We start from the raw sequence: 23,952 nt of genomic DNA on the forward strand, positions 1-23,952 counted from the left end.
ACACCTACTTTAGCCTAAATCCTGCTTAGCCTCAGCCCCTTCTCAGCCTAGGCTGAGTTAACTTAGTCCTGACCCATGTGAGCCCCCAAGTCTTTGGGGGCTGGAACCTTATCAGGCCTTGATCAGCCCCAAAGCCTACTAGGCTGAACCCCCGACTGTGCCCATCCAGACAGGCTTGCTTCTTTCTCTGACAGAGGCGGAGTCATAATGGCAGGGGCTGAGCTCTCTGTCCCCCCTGAGCAGTTCACCCAAATCAAAGAACCGGAGTTGATACCAGACAGGGCCCTGGAGGAGGAGGAAGAGGAAACTGACAATGATGGGGTGTGCGGAGTAAAGGAACAGTCGGGGTCTGCGGGTTTGGAGGTGGAGAGTGCTCAGGGGCCCCTCCAGACCACGATCCTGGAGGAGGTGCCAGAGCTGGTGCTGGCTGCCCCGGAGGAGAGCGAGAGGCACATCCTGACCCTGCGGACTGTGCACTTCCCCTCGGGAGAGGCTGAACTGCAGGACCTGAGCTGGCTGGATCCCCAGCAGGAGGACGAGATGCAGGTGACGGTGAGCCAGGCCGGTGGTGGGGTGCAGTCGCTGGTGTGGCTCGAGGAGGCGGCCCAGCAGAGCCTGCACCAGTGTGTCCTCAATGTCCAGGAGGAGGTCTACTCGCTGCAGGAGATGGAGGTGATGCAATTTCAGCTTCTGGAGGAGAATGTGACCAGGGCCGGTGAAGACTGCAAGTCTGCAATGAACCTGGAAGAAAGCACTGGATCCATAAAGGTACACCTGGTTTTAAGAAAAAGAAGGGGGAGCCAGAAAACAGTTTTTTAGAGTTCTCCTTCCCTGGGTTGGGAAGATCCCTCAAAAGGCATGGCTACCCACTCCAGTATTCTTGCCTGGAGAATCCCATGGACAGAGGAGCCTGGCGGGCTATAGTCCATGGAGTCGCAAAGAGTTGGAAAGGACTGAGCAACTAACTTGTGCAATATTATATATGGACAAGCAGTTTAAATTTTGTATTTTAAACACAGGGACTTCTCAGATGGTCAGTGGTTAAGACTTCTCATTTCAGTGCAGGGGTTGCAGGTTTGATCCCTGGAAGCTAAGATCCCATATGCCTTATGGCCAAGAAACCAAAACATAAAACAGAAGCAATAACAAATCTAATAAAGACTTTAAAAATGGTCCACATCCAAAAAAAAAAGATTAAATTGTTACAATAAAGATATGGCCCAGAAAAATCATGAAGGAACTTGTGCAGTTTATTTAGAGTTTAAGAAGTTACACTAATTAGAATATGATAAGATCCTTTGAGTTTTAAAACTGTATTAATGTTCCATTCAAACCCTTGATGCTTAATAATTACAGTTTAAGCATTTTGGTTGCAACGGACAATTTTCTGTACTTTTTTATGTTTTCCTCTGTGGATTTTATGGTTTCATCAAGGTGAAGAGTTAAACCAGGCTGTAATTAACAGTATTGTACTTGTTTGAATACTTGTTTTTGTGCATTAGCTCCAGAAAGGTCAGGAAGAGGAACAGCTGCTGGCTGAAGGTGGATTCAGTGAAAAAGCAGAAGAGCAGTTTTTCCTTGTGGAAGCAAGGCCAGGAGATGAAGGAAGAGATGAAATTGTTCTGACATTTTCAAACTTAAATATGGAAGAACAAAAAGAGAAACCTCAACCGGGTCAAGCACACCTTGAAAAACCCAGCACTACGAAAAATCAAAAAAAGGCAAAGGGTAGGCCAGTTCAGTTGGTGCAAGAAGCTCTGCAAACAACAGGGCAACTGATTCTCTTTAGTGGGGGAGAGGGCAATTTGAGTTTGTAGTGGTTGCTTTAGTCGTTTTCAGAATGGCAGGAAACTTTGAACTCTATATTGTGAATCAAATGCAAAAGAGTTTTGCGTTTTGTGATCAAATGTTTTAAAACCATGGTACAGAGACTCCCTTTCTATTTAGGTGCACTTAAATAGAAGCTTGAATTTCCAAGGTGGCTCAGTGTTAAAGAATTCACCTGCTTGTGCAGGAGACGCGAGTTTGATCCCTGGGTTGGGAAGATGCCCTGGAGAAGGAAATGGCAACCCACTCCAGTATTCTTGCCTGGGAAATCCCCTGAACATAGGAGCCTGGCAGGTACGGTCCATGGGGTTGCAAAGAGTCGGAAATGACTTGGCGACTAAACAAAGCAACAGATAGAAGCTTGGGCCCCATCTGCTCCCTACTTTGCACCCCTGGGGGTTGGGAGGTCTGACGGAGACCCAAGCAAGTGTGTCAGTGCTGGGAGATGGACAGAGTGATACCCAGAGGGCAGCCAAGACATCTTCTAAGGGGAGGGGATGTTTAGGTGAAGCTAGGAAAGAGGATAAACCTGGCCCTCAAAATTTATTTGTTCAGGTTTTTTAAAAGTTTAGTTTCTCTCTTATCTAAATCAAGAGATTTCACCCTTGAAATTTCAACTTTTAGCTCTTTTATAAAAAGCTGTATCTGGCTACCTTTGGCTGTTTCCTCCTAGCAACAGTTGGTCAGGGCTAAAAAGTGATTCAGTTTAGAAAACCACACTGCCACCACTGTCCCTTCTTACTTGTGGTTAGCATCATCTCAAAGTATTTGCAACTTCTTCTTTGACCTATTGGTCCTTTAGGAGTGTATTGTTTAGCTTCTATATATTTGTGAATTTTCCAAATATCTTTCTTTTATTGATTACTGACTTCAGTTTGTGATGGTCAAAGGGCAGATTAGTTCTGTCTTTTAAAATTAATTGACACTTGTTTTCTGGTTTACCCTATTGTCTTTTTTGGAGAAGGTTCCATATACATCTGTGAGGAATATATATTGTGCTCTTGTTGAGTGGAGTGTTCATAGAAGTCTATTCTGTCAAATAGGTTTATGTTGAGTCTCCTGTTTCCTTGATGATATTTTGCCTAGGTGTGCTCTTCATTGTTGAAAGTGGGTTGTTGAAGTCTCCAACTGCTATTGAAGGCTCTCTTCCTGCTTTCAATTCTTTCAGTTTTTGCTTCAAGTATTTTGGGGACCTATTATTGGGTGCACATGTGTTTATAATTGTTATATCTTCGTGATGATTTGATTCTTTTACTATTGTATTATGTTCTTTTTTAAAAAATGCTTACTTATTTAATTTTGGCTGCGAGGGCTTTTCTCCAGTTGCAGCAGGGCAGGGATACTCTCGAGTTTCGATGTGCAGGTGTCTCATCGTGGTGGCTTCTTTGGTTGTAGAGCACAGGATCTAGGGCAGGTGGAATCTTCCCTGCATCAGGGATTGAACCCCATGTCTCCTACATTGGCAGGTGAATTCTTTCCCCCTGAGTCACCCAGGAAGCCCTCCATTACGTTCTTATCTGTCTCTTGTAACAGTTTTTGTCAGAGTCTATTTCACCTATGAGTATTGCCACCCAGCTTTCTTTTGGTTACCATTTTCATGGAGTGTCTTTTGTTGGGTCACCACGTTAGGTTAAAAAAAGAAAAAAAGGATGTGCCAAATTACTTTGATGTATTTAAGTGGAATTTGAGCACCTAAAGGAAAATGTTTACAAACACATAAATGTTGTCTCTCCCTCCTGCAGAAGTAAAACGAACCTTCCACTGCAACTTCTGCAAGTTCACCTCTTCTAGAGTTTCGAGTCTCAATCGTCATGTGAAAATTCACAGCACTGAAAAGCCCCACGTGTGTCACCTTTGCCTGAAAGCTTTCCGTACAGTCACCCTCCTTCGGAATCATGTCAACACCCATACAGGTAAACAGCTGAGGGGGGCGTTTCCCTTGCAGGATCCATGTTGAGACTTGCATAAAAAGGCAGATCTACCTGTTTCTAAATAAAAATGGTGTCTTTTTTTAGACTTTAGTTTTGTCTTTTTTTCTTCCACTTTGGTTAAAAACATTGGATGGTCCAAAGATTTTTCTCATATCTCTCTGGAGCATTTGGTTTAAAGAGCCTCTTCTGAATTTTTAAATCATTTTGAGACTGAGTATTATACGTTATAATTGCCTAGATAAATTGTTGTTAAATCTTGTTTGAAAGAATAAACTGTGTGATTTTACAGGAACCAGGCCCCACAAGTGTGCTGATTGTGACATGGCATTTGTCACCAGTGGAGAACTCATCCGGCATAGACGTTATAAACACACTCATGAGAAACCCTTTAAATGCTCCGTGTGCAAGTACGCTAGTGTAGAAGTAAGTTCACTCTTTGTACGTAGTGTCTTATTAAGAAGTTTCTGTAAATCAAACTGGTAATAGAATCTCTTCCAATATCTCGTTCTCGTTTCTAAATTTAATTTTTTTTTAAACATGATTTCTTTTTTTTTTTTTTTCCTTTGACACCAACTAGTGAAAGTAATTGGAGAAGGCAATGGCAACCCACTCCAGTACTCTTGCCTGGAAAATCCCATGGACGGAGGAGCTTGGTGGGCTGCCGTCCATGGGATCGCTAGGAGTCGGACACGACTGAACGACTTCACTTTCACTTTTCACTTTCCTGCTTTGGAGAAGGAAATAGCAACCCACTCCAGTATTCTTGCCTGGAGAATCCCAGGGACAGAGGAGCCAGGTGGGCTGCCGTCTGGGGTGGCACAGAGTCGGACACAACTGAAGCAACTTAGCAGCAGCAGCAGTGAAAGTAATATATTATGGTGTACAGATTACAAGTAATCTATGGTCCTTGAGAAATAATTCTCATATTTGTTTAAACATTCTACCCAGCATTCCGTGTAGCACTCATTCCACAAAATCAAAATGTATCTGCTCTAACACAGAATACAGATCCGGTTTGAATTTTTGCCGAAATCTTTGAGCTTTCCTCAGTGGTACTCGGTTCCGTGCAAAGCAACTTGCTTAAAGATTTAAACATGGCCATTTCTGTTCTTAAGGACAGAGACCACCTTTTTGAATCTTCAGTTTTATCATATCGTTTCTACTAGATTGGTTTATTTATACATCCCAGAAAACTGAGCTCATTCTCAGGGAAATGACAGCAGAAGAGTACAGTTACTTTTTAAATTATTTATTTATTTATTTTTGCCTGGGGCTTCGTTGCTGCCTGCAGGTTTTCTCTAGTTTCAGCAAGTGGGGGCTACTCTGTAGTTTGGAAGCAATAGTCTCTGGGGGTGTGGGCTTCAGTAATTGCGGCTCCCAGGCTCTAGAGCACAGGCTCAGGAGTTGTGGCTCACAGACCCAGCTTCTCGGTGGCATGTGAGATCCTCCCAGACCAGGGATCAAACCAGTGTCCCCTGTGTTGCAAGGCGAATTCTTAACCAGTGGATCACAGTTACTTTTGAATGTCACTTTTCTGCAAGTTTTAAGGACTCTGCCGTCTAGTACAGCACATGCTGGGTCCTGAGCCCATTGAGCAAGGAAAAGACACTCGAACTCAACTAAGCCAAAGGGGACAGCGAAAGTTTAAATGCAGTAGTGATGCAACTGTGTTTCATCAACTAGGAAATTTCACAGACAGTGTCCGAATTTGATTCCAAAAATAATTTTCTTTTTTGCTCTTACTATTTAAAAAAATTTTTTTTCATCTGAGTTAAAGGTTGTAACTGTATAATGAAAATGTAACCAAAAGTGTGGGGTGGGGGGGTGGGGTGCGGTCCAGCTGCTTGCCACTCAAAAGCCAATAGACAGGCCAGGTTGGTGCAAAGGAAAGTTTGCTTTATTTCAGGTGCCAGCATAGCTCAGTCAGTAAAGAATCTGCCTGCAATGCAGGAGACCCAGGTTTGATTCCTGGGTTGGGAAGATTCCCTGGAGAAGGAAATGGCAACCCACTCCAGTATTCTTGCCTGGAGAATCCCATGGACAGAGGAGCTTGGCGGGCTACAGTCCATGGGATCACAAGAGTCAGACACGACTTAGGGACTAAACCACCACCAGCAGCAACTTGAGGGAGAGGGTGGCAGAAATCTGTCCAAAGGCCGACTCCCCCCACCCCAACAAGCAGAGGGTGAGAGCCTTTATAGACAGAGTGGGGCAGCGGGGAGCTACATGCAGAAACAGCAGTCATCTGTAACACTCATCTTCAAATTGGCCGTCACTGGTTGGACCAGCATCACCTTGGTTGTTTTAGGTACAGTTAATCTTCAGTTCCAGGATCCCTTTGTTCCCATTTCTTTGAGGCCATTTCTCAGAATTGTGGCAGCTCATGTCCTGGGTGCCATCTGGTCTGCATGTAGTTAACTTTTCCACCTGGTGTTTTAGTATCTGTAAGACAGTCCACAGGATATGGCCCAGAATATTATCTGTAGCCCTTGAAAAAGAACTAAAGGTCCTTCCCTATGCTTAATGAAAACATCATTATTATTTAGTCTCTTCTCACTTGGTTTTTCGTTTGTTTCAGCATTTCTCGCTCTCTGGTTGAACTTACTTTTTGACTAAAGTTTTCCACACAAGAGGCAGGCAGAGAACATCAGCTGGGGGTGGGGGGCACGCGGGGGCGCGGCAAGGACCATAGGATCCTGAAAGTGAAAGTCACTCAGGTGTCTGGCTCCTTGGGACTCCCATAGACTACTGTAGCCCCCTGGGGTCCTCTGTCCACAGAATTCTCCAGGCAAGAATATTGAAGTGGGTTGCCTTCTCCGGGGAGTCTTTCCAAGCCAGGAATCAAACCTGGGTCTCCTGCATTGCAGGCAGAATCTTTACTGTCTGAGCCACCAGAGAAGTATAGGCTCCTGCTCCATTTCAAAAACACAAATGCGGGGTTTCACAGAATGAAGCCATCTGAAGGTCGTAAATGTGGTGTAGACTTTTGGTTGCTGTTCTGCCAGTTCTCAGCACACACTCCCAGGTTCGCTGAGACCTGTCTCTGGAGTTGGCCTCAACCCCGACCCTCTGCTGCTGCCATCATCTTGTTGTTGGGTTGTTTTTATGTTGTTGTTGTTGTTTTGTTTTTTTGCACTTTCAAAGTCTAGCATGCTGGTCTGCTCTAAGAAGGAGTAACCCAAGCCCCCTCTCTGACATCACGCCTATACCCAAGTGCCAGCAGGAGTGAGTAAGGCTGGGGTACAGGTATAGCAGCTTCTGAACTCCCCTCTCTCCCCATCCTCGCTTTCACAGCCGTCCAGAGAAGGTTTACACACAGCCTTCTTTGATGGGCTTCTCTGGTGCCTCAGACAGTAAAGAATCTGCCTGCAGTACAGGAGACCTGGGTTTGATCCCTGCGTCAGGAAGATCCCCTGGAAAAGGGAATGGCTGCCCACTCCAGTATTCTTGCCTGGAGAATTCCATGAAGAGCGGAGCCTGGCAGAGTTGGACACGCCTATGTGACTAGCACTTTTCTTTGATCATTTACACCGTGCAACTTATCAAACCTTTTGTGCTATGATTTTAAAAGTTCTTTTTGTTTTGCTTTCTGGTACACTCAAAGATATCTTTTTTCCTTCTAAAAATCTAAGCTGGGACTTCCCAGGTAGCGCAGTGGATAAAGAATCAGCCTGCCAGTGCAGGGGTTCGATCGCTGGTCTGGGAAGATCCCACAAGCCACAGAGCTACCAAGCCCATGGGCCACAACTACTGAGCCCACGTGCCGCAACTCCCAAAGCCCGTGCGCCTAGTGCACCTGTGCTCTGCTACAAGAAAAGCCACCTCAATGAGAGGCCGACACACTGCAACAAAGAGTAGCCCCCACTCACTGCAGCTAGAGAAAGCCTGTCCACAGCAACGAAGACCCAGTCCAACCAAAAGTAAATAAATAAAAATGAAAATCTAAAAGCCAAATTGTTTTGGTTTGGCTCTTGTTTTCCAAGTCTTCCCCTGTTCTAGAATGTTCTTCAGGCTTGTGTGTAGTTGCCACACATTAGGGAACCCAGCCCAGCGCAGCCCTCCTAAGATTACAAAGAGACTCCTCAGGGATTTCTGACATCTGTATTCTAGGCGATTACCTTCTGTTCTACTAAAGGTAGATAAAGGCCCAAAATAAGTGATTACAGTGTAAGAACAGTTCTTGAAGGTAATAAAATAGGCAAAAAAAAAAAAAAAAAAGATCAAATGAGAGGCGTGTCTACCTTTTAACCGAGTAGGGTACATACATTCTAATCAAATTAGAATGTAGTGTATTTTTTTTCTACTTAAATGTTACTTTTCTTCTACTTAAAAGTTGCTTCTCGGGTGGTACAGAGGATGAGAATCTGCCTGCCAATGCAGGGGACACGGGTTCGATCAGTCCCTGATCTGGGAAGATCCCGCACGCCACGGAGCAGCTAAGCCCATGCGCCACAACTACTGAAGGCTGAGCACCTAGAGCCCATGCTCCCCAGCAAGAGAGGCCACTGCGATGAGAACCCGTGCACCACAACCAGAGAGGAGCCCTCACTCTCTACAACGAGAGAAAAGCCTGTGCACAAGAAAGACCCAAGGCTTTCAAGAATAAAATAATTTTTTTAAGTTACTTCTCATGGAGAAACTACTGCCGCGTGGAACCTATCTTGTTAAAAGATAGTTATTTCACTCTTTGCTGCGGTTTGTGGCATGTGGGATCCAGTTCCCCGACTAGGGATCGAACCTGGGCCTCCTGCTTTGAGAGCGTAGAGTCCTAGCCACTGGACCACCAGGGAAGTCCCTGGAACCTCTTCTTAATTACTAAGGAGGCTTTCCTCCATCCCTGGGCCGTTTAGGGTCCACAGGACTTGGAGCTGGAAAGTGCCTCCAACAGACACAGGTCCATTCAAGAGCTCATGTTTCAAGTTTCTCTATTTACACAAACAATAGTTTTGTGGCCTGCGCACTTCTGCAGCATAATCTAAACTTCGCCACTTTTGAGAGGATGTTGCCTTAGAAATGAAAATAAAATCGTGTTTGCTCTGAGCGTCTGGATTTCCATCTTCTTTTGCAAAGCGAAGCTGAAGGTGAGAGTCTCTTCGTCCTCCCTCTCATTGTCACCCGAGGTCTCAGCGCACACAACTCAGATGAAGGACACCATCCAACCCAGAAAGGAAAATGAAAGGCTTAGCGTGTTTTCCGGGGTGTGAAATGGGCTCTGATGTTAACGTTGGACTCATTTCCATATCTTTTATAATGCTGCTTTATTCAAGAGTCCGCAGGTTTGACGTTTCCATTGCAATAAATATCTTTCATTTGTTTACCAGGCGAGCAAGTTGAAGCGCCACATCCGCTCACACACGGGGGAGCGCCCGTTTCAGTGCTCCCTCTGCAGCTACGCCAGCAAAGACACCTACAAGCTGAAGCGGCACATGAGAACACATTCAGGTGGGAGTCTCTCCTGCTAAGGCCAAATAGGCAACGCGTTGCTTTCTCTGAGGGCTTCCCAGGGGGCGCTAGTGGTAAAGAACCCGCTTGCCAACGCAGGAGACACAAGAGGCGCGGGTTCCATCCCTGGTTCAGGAAGATCCCCTGGAGGAGAGCATGGCAACCCACTCCAGTGTCTTGCCTGGAGAATCCCATGGACAGAGGAGCCTGGCGGGCTATAGTCCACAGGGTCGCAAAGAGTTGGACATGTCTGGGCCACTGAGCACACGGGCACGCGTGGGCCTTGAACCATGAGCAGCCACCAGATGTTAGGAGAGTCGCTCCCTCTGGCCCACTGTCCACAGCTGGACATGATGTTGTCTGGCTTGATTTAGGAATCTCGTGCTCTTTGGAGAATCAGACGTAGGATGAAGGAGCTGAAAAGGGAATACTGGAGGAAAGAAAGGCTTTCAGCCCCAGGTGTCCTTTGCGGAGCACCAGGGTTTTCGGGGTGGAGCACCTCAGCAGACGGTCACTGTTGTCTTCCGTGTCCCAGGGGAGAAGCCCTACGAATGCCACATCTGCCATGCCCGCTTCACCCAGAGTGGGACCATGAAGATGCACGTCCTGCAGAAGCACAGCGAGAATGTCCCCAAGTACCAGTGCCCACACTGCGCCACCATCATTGCCAGGAAGAGCGACCTGCGTGAGTGTCTGGCGTCCGGAACTTCCTTTATTGTTTTTTTCATTGGCGTGTAGTTGCTTTGAGCTTCCCTGGTGGCTCAGACGGTAAAGAATCTGCTTGCAATGCAGGAGCCCTGGGTTCAATCCTGGGATCAGGAAGATCCTCTGGAGAAGGAAATGGAAACCCACTCCAGTATTCGTGCACGGAGAATCCCATGGACAGAGGAGCCTGGCAGGCTACAGTCCATGGGGTTGCAAGACTTAAATATGACAGAGCCATGAAGACTTCCACTTTTCATAGCTGCTTTACAGTACAATGTGACTTAGCTATATGTATTCATATATCCCCTCCTTCTTGAGCCTCTCTCCCGCCCCGCCCCAGGTCAGTCCCACTAGGTTACCCCAGAGCACTGAGCTGAGCTGCACAGCAGCTTCCCACCAGCTATCTGTTTTACACATGATAGCGTTTACATGTCAGTGCTACTGACTTCTTTAGGCTGCACTGTGTGCAGCTCTGGGAAACCTGAGGAGCCCTGGGCCTGATGCCAGGGAGGCAGTAGAATTCAAGAACTGCTCCGGGGTTGAGTTGGGGGTTTTTTGTGTTGTTTTTTTCCTTGATTGTTGGTTTGTTTTTTTTTTTTTAAGAGGTCCTATGGTGCCATCTTGTGGCTATATTGCATAATTGTAGTTTCAGAGTTTGGTCCAGGTCCTGTCTAGGTACACAGATGCGCTCTCACGGGCATTTGAGCTTATAATGGGCTTCCTCCAGGTGTTACTTGGCTCCGTATTGGGTCTGTTTTTTCACAAATGACGAAGGGGATCAGATACAGAAAGCGAACTTACCCCAGAGTCCCGTGACCAGGATGCCAGGACATGGCCTCGTTGCAGGTTCTGAATCTTTTATCAGTGTCCTGTCCAGTGACACTCAGCAAGCTTTTCTTAACCCCCTGCTGTGACCCTGAAAAGTTCTGGGAACTAAAGGGACAAAAGTAAGAAGCGAGACATGGTTCTTTCCATGAGGAACTTGCCTCAGTGAAACAGTTCTCTTCCTGTGACATGAAATCCACATTGTGACCAGGTAAACCATCGTAACAGAGGACGCACCTTGAGCACGTCTGAGTGCCGGGTTGAGAGCTGGGGTCATATGCCAGCTTCAGGGGAAACTGGTTGTAGTTGGTGTCAGGGGTGGGGGACAGGTAGAGTGAGTGAGCCAGCCTCTCTCCTTTGTTCCAGGGTTCCTGGTCCCTCAGTTTCCACTGCCTCTGTCCTCTTCCTAAAACATAACCCTGTGATGCTCAGAATATGCCAGCAGAGATAGAGTCCCCAGTTTGCCCAGAGAGATTCTAGAGATGAGAGTCACTATTTTGAAAACATTTCTAAAAGGGTAAAGGTGTTTAGTGAAGCCTTAGCTTTTGTTTTTCTTCAAAATCTTTGTCAGTTGCAAAACACAGCCCAGTGGGACCTTGTAGGGCGTGAACCATGAACCAGTTGCCAAGAAGGGACATTTTTGACACCACCACCAAGAAATACAGGCTATGGCCCATCTGAGTCAGTGACATTCTCCATACATGTCATGAGATGTTCTATAAACAAACTCAGCCTTCCTTCTTGTCTCTATAGGAGATACCAAGCTCTTTAAATGACTGAGTCGGCACACCTGACGTGTGTACCTCCACCCAGCAGCTGTTAATTTTAGTGTAGCCTCTGACACAAAGGATCACAAAGCCAACTCGCACTAGACTCAGTTGACAAGAAATTATCTTAGAGTGTGTCTGTCAATTACAACCTAGGAAAAATCAGAAGATTGACATCTAACAGAACATCTGGGCTTTTAAGTCAGAATACAGAGGCTAGGGACTTCCCTGGTGGTCCAGTGGTTAAGGCTCAGAGATCCCAAGGCAGGGGGCCTAGGTTTGATCCTTGATTAGAGAACTAGATCCTGCATGCCCCAACTAAGACCTGGTGCAGCCAAATAAATATATATATTTTAAAATTATGCAAAAATTGCAGAGGTTATATCTTTGTTACATAAAACCATCCTAGGGAGAAGGCAATGGCACCCCACTCCAGTACTCTTGCCTGGAAAATCCCATGGATGGAGGAGCCTGGTGTGCTGCAGTCCATGGGGTCACTAAGAGTCGGACACGACTGAGCGGCTTCACTTTCACTTTTCACTTTCATGCATTGGAGAAGGAAATGGTAACCCACTCCAGTGTTCTTGCCCGGAGAATCCCAGGGACGGGGAAGCCTGGTAGGAGGCCGTCTATGGGGTCTCACAGAGTTGGACACGACTGAAGCGACTTAGCAGCAGCAGTAGGCCACAGAGTGGTAAAGAACCTGCCTGCCGATGCAGGAGACGCGAGACACGGGTTCTGTCCTAGAATCAGGAAGATCCCTTGGAGAAGGAAATAGCAACCCATTCCAGTATTCTTGCCTAGGAAACCCCGTGGACAGAGGAGCCTGGTGGGCTACAGTCCGTAAGGTTGCAAAGAGTCAGACACAATCAGCATGTGCACAGACATTCACGTAAAACCATCTTAACATTATCCTAAAAATCCACCCACATAGTAAGGTTCTCCAAGTGCTTTGTTTAATGAACATGTTGCGTCCGATATGTCCTACCTTATGTGCTTAACTCCATGAGAAAGAATATTAGCATGAGATGTCAGTACACTGTGCATTTAAAGCAGCAGTTTTCAGCTGAGAATGACTTTATGGCTGGGGAGGTGGGCATTTGGCAGTATCTGAAGGCACTTTGGTTATCACCCTGGGGAGGAAGGGATGCGACTGGTGCTAGAGGGTGGAGGCCAGCAAGGCTGTTAAACATACATCCTGCAGCACCCAGGACGCCCCCACCCCGCCCAGGAAGACCTCAGCCAGCTTCAAGTGTTACTACCAGCAGACCCCATTCTATTGCACTTTGCTTTATTGTGTTCCTCAGATGCTGTGTTTCTTACACATTGAACATTTGTGGCAACCCTGCATTAAGCAAGTCTATTTGCACCATTTTTTTCCGACTACACTTGTTCACTTCTTGTCTCTGTATCACATTTTGGTATAAGTCTCACAATATTTCAAATCCTGCACCAGCAAAAAGATTATGACTTGCTGAAGGCTCAGATGCCAGTTAGCATTTTTTTAAAGCAGTAAAGTAGTTTTAAATTAAAGCATGCATCTAGTTTTTTAGACACAATGCTAGTGCGCACTTAACAGACGATTGTCTAGCATAAACATAAGATTTATAGGCACTGGGAAGCAAAAACATCCATGTATTAATATTTGTTTTATTTGGTTTCTCATAATGGTCTGAAAGGGAACCTGCAGTATCTCTGAGGTCTGCCTGTAGTTCCAAGGCTGAGAAACTCTACTTGAAGAGTAGGGGAAAATTGACCTCACAGAAAATAACTTCTTGTATATGATGCTCCATGATGCTTTTAGGTGTCCATTTGCGCAACCTGCACACGTACGAAACTGCAGAGATGAAATGCCGTTACTGCCCTGCTGTGTTCCACGATCGCTACACCCTTATCCAGCACCAGAAGACTCACAAAAATGAGAAGAGATTCAAGTGTGAATACTGCAACTACGCTTGCAAGCAGGTACTGTGTATCAGGGACTCCAGGCAGGTGCTGGGGGCCGGGGGGAGATGGAAGAAGGAAGGGCTGGAGTGGGATTCCCTTTCACTTTGAACATATTCTGGAAAATCGTGCCTTCCATAAAAGAGACAATTCAGAACAGCCAAAAGACAGCTGTGTATGAGCCAAGAGTTGTTTTCACAGTGTGGGTTCAAAAGTGTGGCTCACAGACCCCTTGAGGTCCTTGAAGGCAATCAGAAGCATAAGGTCAAAGTCACTGTCATTAAGTAATTATGCTGCCAACACACTCTCTGCCCTTTCGCTATGTGACGTTGGCATTGATGGTGCAAAGGCAGTGGGGCTGCCCAAATGTGAGTCAGAGCAGCCACACCAAGCAGGACTGTTGTGTGTCTTGTTTTTTGATTAATTTACTAATTTTTGCTTGTGCCGGGTCTTTGCGGATGCCTGTGGCCTTTCTCAAGTTGCGGAAATTGGGCGCTGCTCTCTAGTTGCAGTGCCTGGGTTTCTCATCGCGGTGGGCTCTCATCGCAGTGGGCTCTCGTTGGGGCACACAGGGCCCTAGGTGCCCAGGCTCAGTAGTTGCAGCACGTCAACTCAGTTGTCCCACAGCATGTACAATCTATATTTTTGTCTTGATTCCCCAAATGAGTTACTCATGTAAATCTTAGTTAAAATTTCTGGTGATTTCTTTGCTGAGAACAGTGATTTTCACCACTGTGCTTTTAAATCGATAATGGAGATTAGCTGTAACACCATCGGATAATAGCCAGGAAAACATCTAGATGCTTGAGTTCCTTCGACCCCCAAATAGCCGCTGAATTGAAACTCTAACGATAGGTTTTCAAGTTTGCAGGATCTGTCTGCTCTTTGTAAACTCGGATCATGGCAAATAGTTATAGAAATGAGGCTGCAGCTACATGAGCTCTTCTGGAGAGGAAATTGATTTCACTCTTCCAAGTGTGGTCTGCCTCATCCCCCGGGAGGGAAGGACCGGCTGGGATTAATCGTGAGAACTTGGTAACCTGGGGGCAAGGACTGGGTAAGACCTCGCTTCCTAGAGGCCATACTGTGCTGCTTCCACGGTAGGGCTGTGTCGGGAATGCATTGGCTTTGTTTTTTCTTAAAAATGCACACGTCTTTGGAGGAGGGGGGAAAGGTATGCAGTTAATAATGGGGCTTCCCCAGTGGCTCAGCGTGAAAGAATCCGCCTGCAGTGCAAGAGATGCAGGTTCAATCCCTAGGTCAGGAAGATGCCCTGGAGGAGGAAATGGCAACCCATTCCAGTATTCTGCAGGCTACAGTCCATGAAGTCACAAAGAGTCAGACACGACTGAGTGACTAAACACACACAATAAATAATGCCTGATACTAAAAAATCGTCAGTAGCTAAGCCTGTTTGTTTTCCTTGCCTTCCAGGAACGTCATATGACAGTTCACATACGTACCCATACCGGAGAGAAGCCATTTGTCTGCCTCGCCTGCAATAAATGTTTCCGACAGCAGCAGCTTCTAAATGTGCACTTCAGGAAATACCACGATACCAATTTCGTCCCGACTGTTTACGAATGCCCCAAGTGTGGCAAAGGTTTTTCCCGCTGGGTAAGCTCACTCAAGTCACAATAAATCCTCCTTGAAAAGATCCCAGGATCCCCCAGGCACAGTGTCACACCCAGGCAGTTTAAACCCGATTATAGAAATTTGCTAGGATTTAAGATAGCATCTGTCATGCCTTAGGAAAGTGGTTATTAGTTTTTTGGAGTCACGAAAGTCTTGGAAATCTTATATAAATGTGTGGTCTCCCTTCTGTGGAAAAAGGCAATCCTGCAGACAGAATCTTGCAAATGGCTTTAGGGAGTCCTCAGACTAAAGAACCCCTGCTTCTCAGGTAACAGTTTAAAGAATTGTCCTTGTGGATTCTGTTTAGGCTACTTCATAGAGAGAATGCTGGTTTTCATACGTTTTGTAGATATTCTTAGACTCGTGCCATTGGTACTATGCCGAGAAATACACTTGCTCTTCTATTCATCATTTTTTAGATGTTGTGTTAGTTATCTATGGCATAGTGAGTTACCCCCAACCTACTGGCTTAACACAACCCGCATCTGTCCTGTCTCATTTTCTGTGGGTCAGGAAGTTGGGGTGGTTCTGACTCTGGATCTCTCATGGGTCCCAATCAGCATGTTGTCAGGGCTGCAGTCATTTGAAGGCTTGACGAGGGCTGGAGGGACCACTTCCAAGCTGGCGCCCTCAACGGGGCTCTTGGCTGGAGGCCACAGTTCCTGATCGCATAGATCTCTCCGCTGGGCTGCTCAAGTATCCTCATAACCAGAGCGAGTGAGAGATAGCAAGGAGGAGGCCATGGTGCCTTTTGTCCCCTAGTCTTCAAAGTGACACGACCCTAATTCATTGCAAATGCATCACATAATTCAGGCCCTATTCCAGGGATGGGGGATGAGTCCCTTTTGAAAGAAAAAAGTGTCCATTTATGGACATTTTAAAAGCACCAGAGGTGATTAGCCAGATTCTTAGATATGATATAAGCTTCACTCTAACTTTATAAAAGTTTAAAATGATCTGAATTTGACTGTTTCATGGAGGAAACTGTCTTTCCTCTTAAGAGACGATGGTAGAGTCGTTGTGTGTTTGGGTAGTGTCATGTGACAGTTTTAGAATGTTAATGCTAAAACTTCAGAATTTCAAACAGAAGCAGTGGCAGTGCTCCAGAAACAGTGTCATTCATGCTGAGTTAAAATTGTAAAGAAGCCACAGGGAAACAGAGAAAAGAATAAGTCAGCCTCATAGACTCCTTCAGAACATAAAATCGGAAGTTTGGAAACTTTTCCTCCTATTCAAGCAAGTACACTGGGACTTGAGTCTAGAATATATAAAGAACTTTTACAGCTCAGTAATACAAAGATAAGTATTCTATTAAAAACAGACAAAGGATCTAAGTAGACATTTCTCCAAAGAAGATATACAGATAAACTACAGGCTTGTGAAAAGATTCCTCACTAAGGAAATGCAGAGCAGAAGGACGGTGAGTTACCCCATGGGACAGCCATCAGGATAACTGTGACCAAAGAAGATAACAAAGATGTGCAGAGATTGGACCCCTCATACACTACTGGTGAAATTTTTAAATGATGAAGTCACCTTGAAAGATAGCCTGGCAGGTCCTCAAAAAGTTAAACATAAAGTTACCATGTAACCTGGCAATTCCACACCTAGTCATGTACCCCAAAGAAGTGAAAACTTATGACTACATAGCCGTTCACAGCAGCATTATTCATTAAGAAGTGGAGACTACCCAAATGTCCATCAGCTAACAAACAGATGAAATGCTGCCCATCCGTTTGACAGAATATTTGTTGTTGTTGTTCAGTCGCCAAGTTGTGTCCAACTCTTGGGGACCCCGTGGACTGCAGCACGCCAGGCTTCCCTGTCCCTCACCATCTCCCAGAGTTTGCCCAAGTTCATGTCCTTTGAATCAGTAATGCCATCCAACCATCTCATCCTCTGTCACCCACTTCTCCTCGTGCCCTCAGTCTTTTCCCAGCATCAGGGTCTTTTACCAATGAGTTGACTCTTCGCATCAGGCAGCCAAAGTATTGGAGCCTGAGCTTCAACTTCAGCAACAGTCCTTCCAATGAATATTCAGAGTTGATTTCCTTTAGGATAAACTGGTTTGATCTCCTTGTAGTCCAAGAGACTCTGAAGACTTCTCAGGCACCGCAGTTCAAAAGAATCAATTCTTCAGTGCTCAGTCTCATTTATGGTCCAACTCTCACATCTATACATGACTACTGGAAAAACCATAGCTTTGACTATATGAACCTTTGTCCACAGAGTAATGTCTCTGTTTTTTAATTTGCTGTCTAGGTTTGTCATAGCTTTTCTTCCAAGGAGCAAGCGGCCTTTAATTTCATGGCTGCAGTCATTGTTCACAGTGATTTTGAAGCCCAGGCCTATTTACAGCAGTTTCTTTTATACAGTACATCACGTCCAGCTAACAAGAAAAAATTCCAAGGCATGCCAAAGAGCAAAAATAAATAAATAAAAATTTGAAGAGAGAGAGTGAGCATCAGGAGGGCCAGGGACCTTGGAATTATCAGACCAGGAGTTTAAAACAACTTTGATTCATATGCTAAGAGCTCTAACAGAAAAAAATAGGCAGCACACCATGTAAGCTGAGCTGGAAATCCTAAGAAAGAACTGAAAAGAAATGCTGGAGATCAATAACACTGTAACAGAAATGAAGAATGTTCTGACGAATGAAGTCAAAGAAGAACCAAATGAGTAGAGAAATAGTCCAGGTTTATGGATAAGAAAATTCAGTATCATCAAGGTGTCACCTATAGACTCAGTGCAATTCCCATCAACATCTTGTCAAGTTACTTTGTGGTTACTGACAAACTGATTCCAAGGTTTACAGAGAGAGCAGAAGGCCCACAATATTGAAGGAGAAAGATGAAGTTGGGAGACTGATGCTCCCTGACTTCAAGACTTAATATAAAGCCTTAAGGACTTCCCGGGTAGTCCAGGAGTTAAGAATCTGCCTTCCAGTGCTAAGGACACAGGTTCGATCCCTGGTCAGTGAACCAAGATCCCACATGCCGCAGGGCAACTCAGCCCTGGTGTCACAACTACTGAGCCACGTGCTCTAGAGTTCCCAGGATGCAACAAGGGATCCTGAGCTGCTGCAACTAAGACCCGATGCAGCCATATAAATAAATAAACTTTTTTTTAATATAAAAAACTATTAAAAAATAAAACTTCAGATAGTGTGATATTGGTGCAAGAACAGACCCAACAGATCAATGGAACAGAATAGAGACCCCAGAAATAGACCTCCAAAAACACAATCAGCTGATCTTTGAAAAAGGAGCAAAAGCAAGACATTGGAGAAAAGATCATCTTTTCAACAAATGATGCTGGAGCAATGGGACACCCACATGCAAAAAAAAAAAAAAAAAAAAAACAAGATCCAGGCCTTACACTCTTCTAAAAATTAGCTCAAAATGGATCACAGACTTCTGACTTAAAGGTTAAAAAAAAGAAAAAAAAAAGCTGTAAAAGTCCTAGAGTATAACATAGGGGGAAAAGTTCCTGATGACATTGGTATGGTGATGTCTTTACAGAAAAAACACCAAAGATATGATCCATGAGAGAAATAACTGATACAATGGGCTTCAATGAAGTTAAAAACTTCTGTGAAAGACTATATCAAAAGAATGAGCACATAAGCTACAAACTAGGAGAAAATATTTGCAAATGTCACATCAGATAAAAGATTTATCCAGAATACAAAGAACTCTTAAAACCCAACCATAAGAAAATGACCAATTAAAAAATGGACCAAGGATTTTAACAGGCACCTCACCGAAGAAGATATTTGTCATTCTTGTTCAGTCGTTAAGTCGAGGCTGACTCTTTGCAATCCCACGGTCTGTGACACCCCAGGCTCCTCTGTCTTACACTATCTATCTCCCAGAGTTTGCTTAAATTCATGTCCATTGAGTCAGTGATGTCATCCAACCATCGCATCCTCTGTTGCCCTCTTCTTTTGCTTTCAATTTTTCCCAGCATCAGGGTCTATTCCAATGAGTCAGTTCTTCGCACCAGATAGCCAAAGTACTGGAGCTTCAGCATCAGTCCTTCCAATGAATATTCAGGGTTGATTTCTTTCTTTTAGGATTGACAAAGTCCATCTAGTCAAAGCTATGGCTTTTCCAGTAGTCATGTATGGATATGAGAGTTGAACTATAAAGAAAGCTGAGCGCTGAAGAATTGATGCTTTTGAACTGTGGTGTTGGAGAAGACTCTTGAAAATCCCTTGGACTGCAAGGAGGTCCAACCAGTCCATCCTAAAGAAAATCAGTCCTGAATGTTCATTGGAAGGACTGATGCCGAAGCTAAAACTCCAATACTTTGGCCAACTGATGCAAAGAACTGACTTATTTGAAAAGACTCTGATGCTGGGAAAGATTGAAGGTAGAAGGAAAAGGGAATGACAGAGGATGAGATGGTTGGATGGCATCACCGACTCAATGGACATACATTTGAGTAAACTCCTAGAGTTGGTGATGGACAGGGAGGCCTGGCATGCTGCAGTCCATGAGGTCACAAAGAGTCGGACACAACTGAGCAACTGAACTGAACTGAACTGACTGGTCTGATCTCCTTGCAGTCCAAGGGACTCTCCAGAGTCTTCTCCAGCACTACAATTTGAAAGCATCAATTCTTCAGCACTTACCCTTCTTTATGGTCCACCTCTCACATCTGTACATGTCTACTGGAAAAACCATAGCTTTAACTAGACAGACCTTTGTCAGCAAAGTGATGTCTCTGCTTTTTAATACGCTAAGTTTGTCACAGTTTTTCTTCCAAGGAGCAAGCATCTTTTAATTTCATAGCTGCAGTCATGGTCCTCAGTGATTATGGAGCCCAAGAAAATAAAATCTGTCACTGCTTCCACTTCTCCCCCCATCTATTTGCTGTGAAGTCATGGGACCGGATGCCATGATCTTCTTAGAAGGCTATACAGATGGCAAATAAGCCTACGAAAAATTATTCCCCATCATATGTCATCAAGGAAATGTAAATTCAAACAATTGCTGTTTTACCAAAACATGTATAATAGCTTGTTGGAATAAAAGTCATTTTGTTTAACACTTAAAAAAAAGAGATGCCACGACACACCTGTTGGAGCAGCCAAAGTCCAGAACACTGACAACACCAGATGCTGGCAAGAATGTGGAGCAACAGGAACTGTCATGTGTTGCTGGTGAAAGTGTGTAAAACAGTGCAGCCACTTTGGAAGACAGCTTGGAAGTTTCCTGCAAAACTAAATCTACTCGTACATTACAGTCCAGCAACCCTGTTCTTTGGTATTTACCCCCAAGGAGCTGAAGGCTTATATTTACATACAAACCTGCTCACAGATGTTTATAGCAGCTTTACTCATAATAGCCCAACTCGGAAGCAACCAAGGCTTTCTCGGGTAGGTGGATGGACACATAAATTGCAGTGCATCCAGACAGTGGGATATTCAGTGCTAAAAAGGAATGAGCCATCAAGCCATGAAAAGACACGAAGGAACTGTACATGCTCATTAGGTGAAAGAAGCAGTCTGAAAAGACTACAGATTGTCTGATTCCAACTACATAACTCTCTGGAAAAGGCAAAACTATGAGGACAATAAAAAGATCAATGGCCTCCAAGGGTTGGGCTTGATGGAGGAACGAATAGGCACAGAACAGGATTTTCAGGGCAGAAAATCTCTACCTCCCTCTCAATTTTGCTGAGAATGTAAAACTACTCAAAAAAAAAAAAAAACTGTGTTTAAATAAATGAAAGCATATCTGGATACTCCAATTTAATTTTTAAAAAGTAGCAGAGAACAGTGGACACAGCAGGGGAAGGGGAGTGTGGGATGGATGGAGAGCGTGGAATTGACATATATGCACTACCATGAGTAAACTGGTTAACAGTAGGAAGCTGCTGTATAGTGCAGGGAGCTCAGCTCAGGGCCCCGTGATGACCTAGAAGGGTGGGGTGGGGGGCGGGAGGGAAGGAGGTCCAAAAGAGAGAGGATATTTGTACACCTGTAGCTGATTCAGGCTTACCCGGTGGCTCAGCGGTAAAGAACCCACCTGTGATGTGGAAAATGCAGGAGACGTGGGTTTAATCCCTCAGTAGGGAAGCTCCCCTGGAGGAGGGCCTGGCAACCTGCTCCAGTATTCCTGCCTGGAGAATCCCATGGACAGAAGAGCCTGGCAGGCTGCAGTCCACAGGGTTGCAAAGAGACAGACGTGACTGAGCACGCGGGCGTGCACAGCAGAAACTGACAACACTGTAAAGCAGTCATGCTCCAATCAAAAGTAAGTGATTCTCAGACTTCCTGTCTTTAACACACAGTGGACCCTGTGTATTCCTCGAGGTAGGAATACTGGGGTGGGTGCCAGAATGTCACCCCCCTTCCTCCCCAGGAAGGACCCCCACTCTGGCTTCAGAGCACCAGGGGCCTCCTCTCTTGAGAATCGTTTCCCTGACATGAATGTTTGTTGTATTATTTCAGTTTGCTCTCTGGGCCCTAAATGTTGACGTGTGCTAAGTCACTCAGTCATGTCTGACTCTTTGCGAGCCTGTGGATTGTAGCCCGCCAGGCTCCTCTGTCCATGGAACTCTCCAGGCAAGAATACTGGAGTGGGTTGCCATTCCCTTCACCAGGGGACCTTCCTGACTCGGGGAAGGAGCCCTCATGCCTTATGTCTCATGCATCTGCAGGCGAGTTCCTTACCCCTAGCGCCATCTGGGAAGCCCCAGATATCGATATGTTTACTTAAAATCTTACCCCACTTACTTTTTAAAGGCTGGATGTTTTTGTTTTGTTTGTTTATGCAAAACTGGTATCAGGGGTCCTTAGCCATGAACTTCGTGACATTGTTGGGAAGTCGTAGATGGAGATTTATAAACTTTGCTGGGGGTGAAGCCATTGCTTTTATCATATTCACAGAAGAATCTTTGACTCCAAAAGGCTTGGTTTTACATCCGTTATCATTTTATTAACCAAGGATTGGTACACTTTTTTTCTGTAAAGGGCCAGAAAGTAAATATTTTCAGCTTCACAGACCAGTTTCTGTCCCAGCTACTCAAGTCTGCTGTTGAAGCAGTGTTCCAACCTCTATGGCTAAGCATAAAATGGAAGAAATTTAAATAATATTTCCCCTCCCCTGACATGTGAATCTTCCCTCCTCCTCCCCACACACCAGGACGGTCCTTAGCACCCCACCAAAGTCAAAATGGAAATTAGGAGGCATGTTTTATATAATGGAAGTATTTAATGACATGCTGCCAATATCTTACTTTAGTTTATGAACTTGTCAGATAGTGTAAGTGTTCTTACTTATTTTAAATCATCCTGAGTGTATGCTGACAAAAATATATGGTTAATAGGTCTGATATAAAAGTTTTGAGCTGCCTTTTTAACTCCAGACATTGTACAATCTTAATACCTTCCAGGGGGAAGCTGACAGCGCAGTGAAATGTACATGGTCTATCACTGATTTTCATAAAATCTGGGATCCAGTCTATTGAATTTTTCAAGCCTTGCTTCATAGAGTAAAAACAGTCCAGAAAAATAAATGTTGTCTTCTCACTGACTCGTATGATTTTTAAAATATTTAAAGACGAGCTGGATTTTGGCTAGACCTAAATACAACAGAGAGCAGTCTCCTTTAAAAAGTTGTCTTGTTTGTACAAACTGTGTGAGGCACGCACTGTTCCCTGCGTCCTGTCTCTTTGGCCGTGGGTTTTCCAGGCCGGTCCTGGCAACAATGACGTGCCCCCTGCTGTGTCGTTTCCCTCTCCCCCCTACAGAGCAACATGCAGAGACACTCGGGAAAATGTAACTCTGGGCAGGAAAAGCCGACCACCGTGGAAAAAGAAAGAGCAGTGAAGAGGAAGCCCGCCAGCCCAAGAGAGCCAGCCAAGGAAGACGGTACCTCCTTTCAAACCAATCGGGTTTTATTCCACAGTGGTTTCTGGTTGTCCGTTTCCCTGGGTGCTGGGAGTTACTGTGAAAGGGAACCTTCAGTGCCCGACGCGGGCAGGCGCCTGGTCCTAGCAGTGTTGCTGCTGCCGCCGCAGTGGGTGGGCTGGTAAAGTGGGGGTGATGATGGAATCGGAGAGGAATGAGCCTGGGGGCCTGGTGGATCCACACCCCCGTCATGGGGTCCTGGCTGGACCTGTGAGCCAGGCGGTGACGTCCCTGGCCACTCTGGTGGACTGTCCCTGGGCCTGGTGGAGCTGCTGGCCACCGTGTCCATCTCCTGGGGCTGCTACAGCAAATGACCACGTTGTTGTCATTGTTTAGTCACTCAGTCGTGTTCGACTCTCTGTGACCCCATGGACTGCAGCACATCAGACTTCCCTGTCCTTCACTATTTCCCAGAGCTTGCTCAGGTTCATGTCCATTGAGTCTGTGATGCCATCCAACCATCTCGCCCTCTGCCTTCCCCTTCACTTGCCATGAATCTTTCCCAGCATCAGGGTCTTTTCCAGCACTTCGCATCAGGTGGCCAAAGTATACTCCTTCCAATGAGTATTCCCAGTTGATTTCCTTTAGGATTGACTGGTTTGATTTCCTTGCTGTTCAGAGGACTCTCAGGAGTCTTCTCCAGCACCACATTTGTACTGTTCTATAAACAGAAGGATTGCTTTCTAAAACGCTTACTGCTGTGCTAAAAATTCAGCAGTCACTTCCAAGATACAGTTACACAATCTATCAATTTTAATTTCTTGGCTTTATTTTAAATATACCAACCCTGTGCCTTTTTCCCCGAGAAGCTACAGCCGAGGAGGTATCCCTCGTGAATGGAGAGCTGTACCCAGGAGAGATGGTGCCCATTGACTTCTTAGAAGCCAAGACCGGAGGTGAGGACCTGGAGGAGGACCTGACCTGCGACATGATCCTGGCCTTGATGGATAAGTGA

At 45.3% G+C, this 23,952-nt stretch overlaps 1 protein-coding gene across 1 annotated transcript; it reads left to right on the forward strand.

The window, feature by feature from the left end:
- Positions 1 to 207: 207 nt before the first annotated feature.
- On the forward strand, positions 208 to 23,952 carry CTCFL (CCCTC-binding factor like). Its single transcript, XM_068987467.1, has 11 exons — positions 208 to 546; positions 643 to 768; positions 1,503 to 1,728; positions 3,570 to 3,740; positions 4,048 to 4,181; positions 9,080 to 9,200; positions 9,736 to 9,885; positions 13,302 to 13,462; positions 14,876 to 15,058; positions 22,838 to 22,958; positions 23,804 to 23,952. Exons 1-11 carry the CDS (start codon positions 208 to 210, stop codon positions 23,950 to 23,952), a joined length of 1,881 nt encoding a protein of 626 aa, XP_068843568.1.

This window comes from Capricornis sumatraensis, chromosome 15 (assembly GCF_032405125.1).
Source record: "Capricornis sumatraensis isolate serow.1 chromosome 15, serow.2, whole genome shotgun sequence".
Classification (NCBI taxonomy): Eukaryota; Metazoa; Chordata; class Mammalia; order Artiodactyla; family Bovidae; genus Capricornis; species Capricornis sumatraensis.

Bases quoted from the DNA above. Each gene is read 5' to 3' on its own strand.
- CTCFL (XM_068987467.1), top strand. From the start codon at position 208: ATGGCAGGGGCTGAGCTCTCTGTCCCCCCTGAGCAGTTCACCCAAATC. The intron at 769-1,502 runs GTACACCTGGTT...TTTGTGCATTAG, and splicing joins AAAGCACTGGATCCATAAAG to CTCCAGAAAGGTCAGGAAGA. The intron at 4,182-9,079 runs GTAAGTTCACTC...TTTGTTTACCAG, and splicing joins GCAAGTACGCTAGTGTAGAA to GCGAGCAAGTTGAAGCGCCA.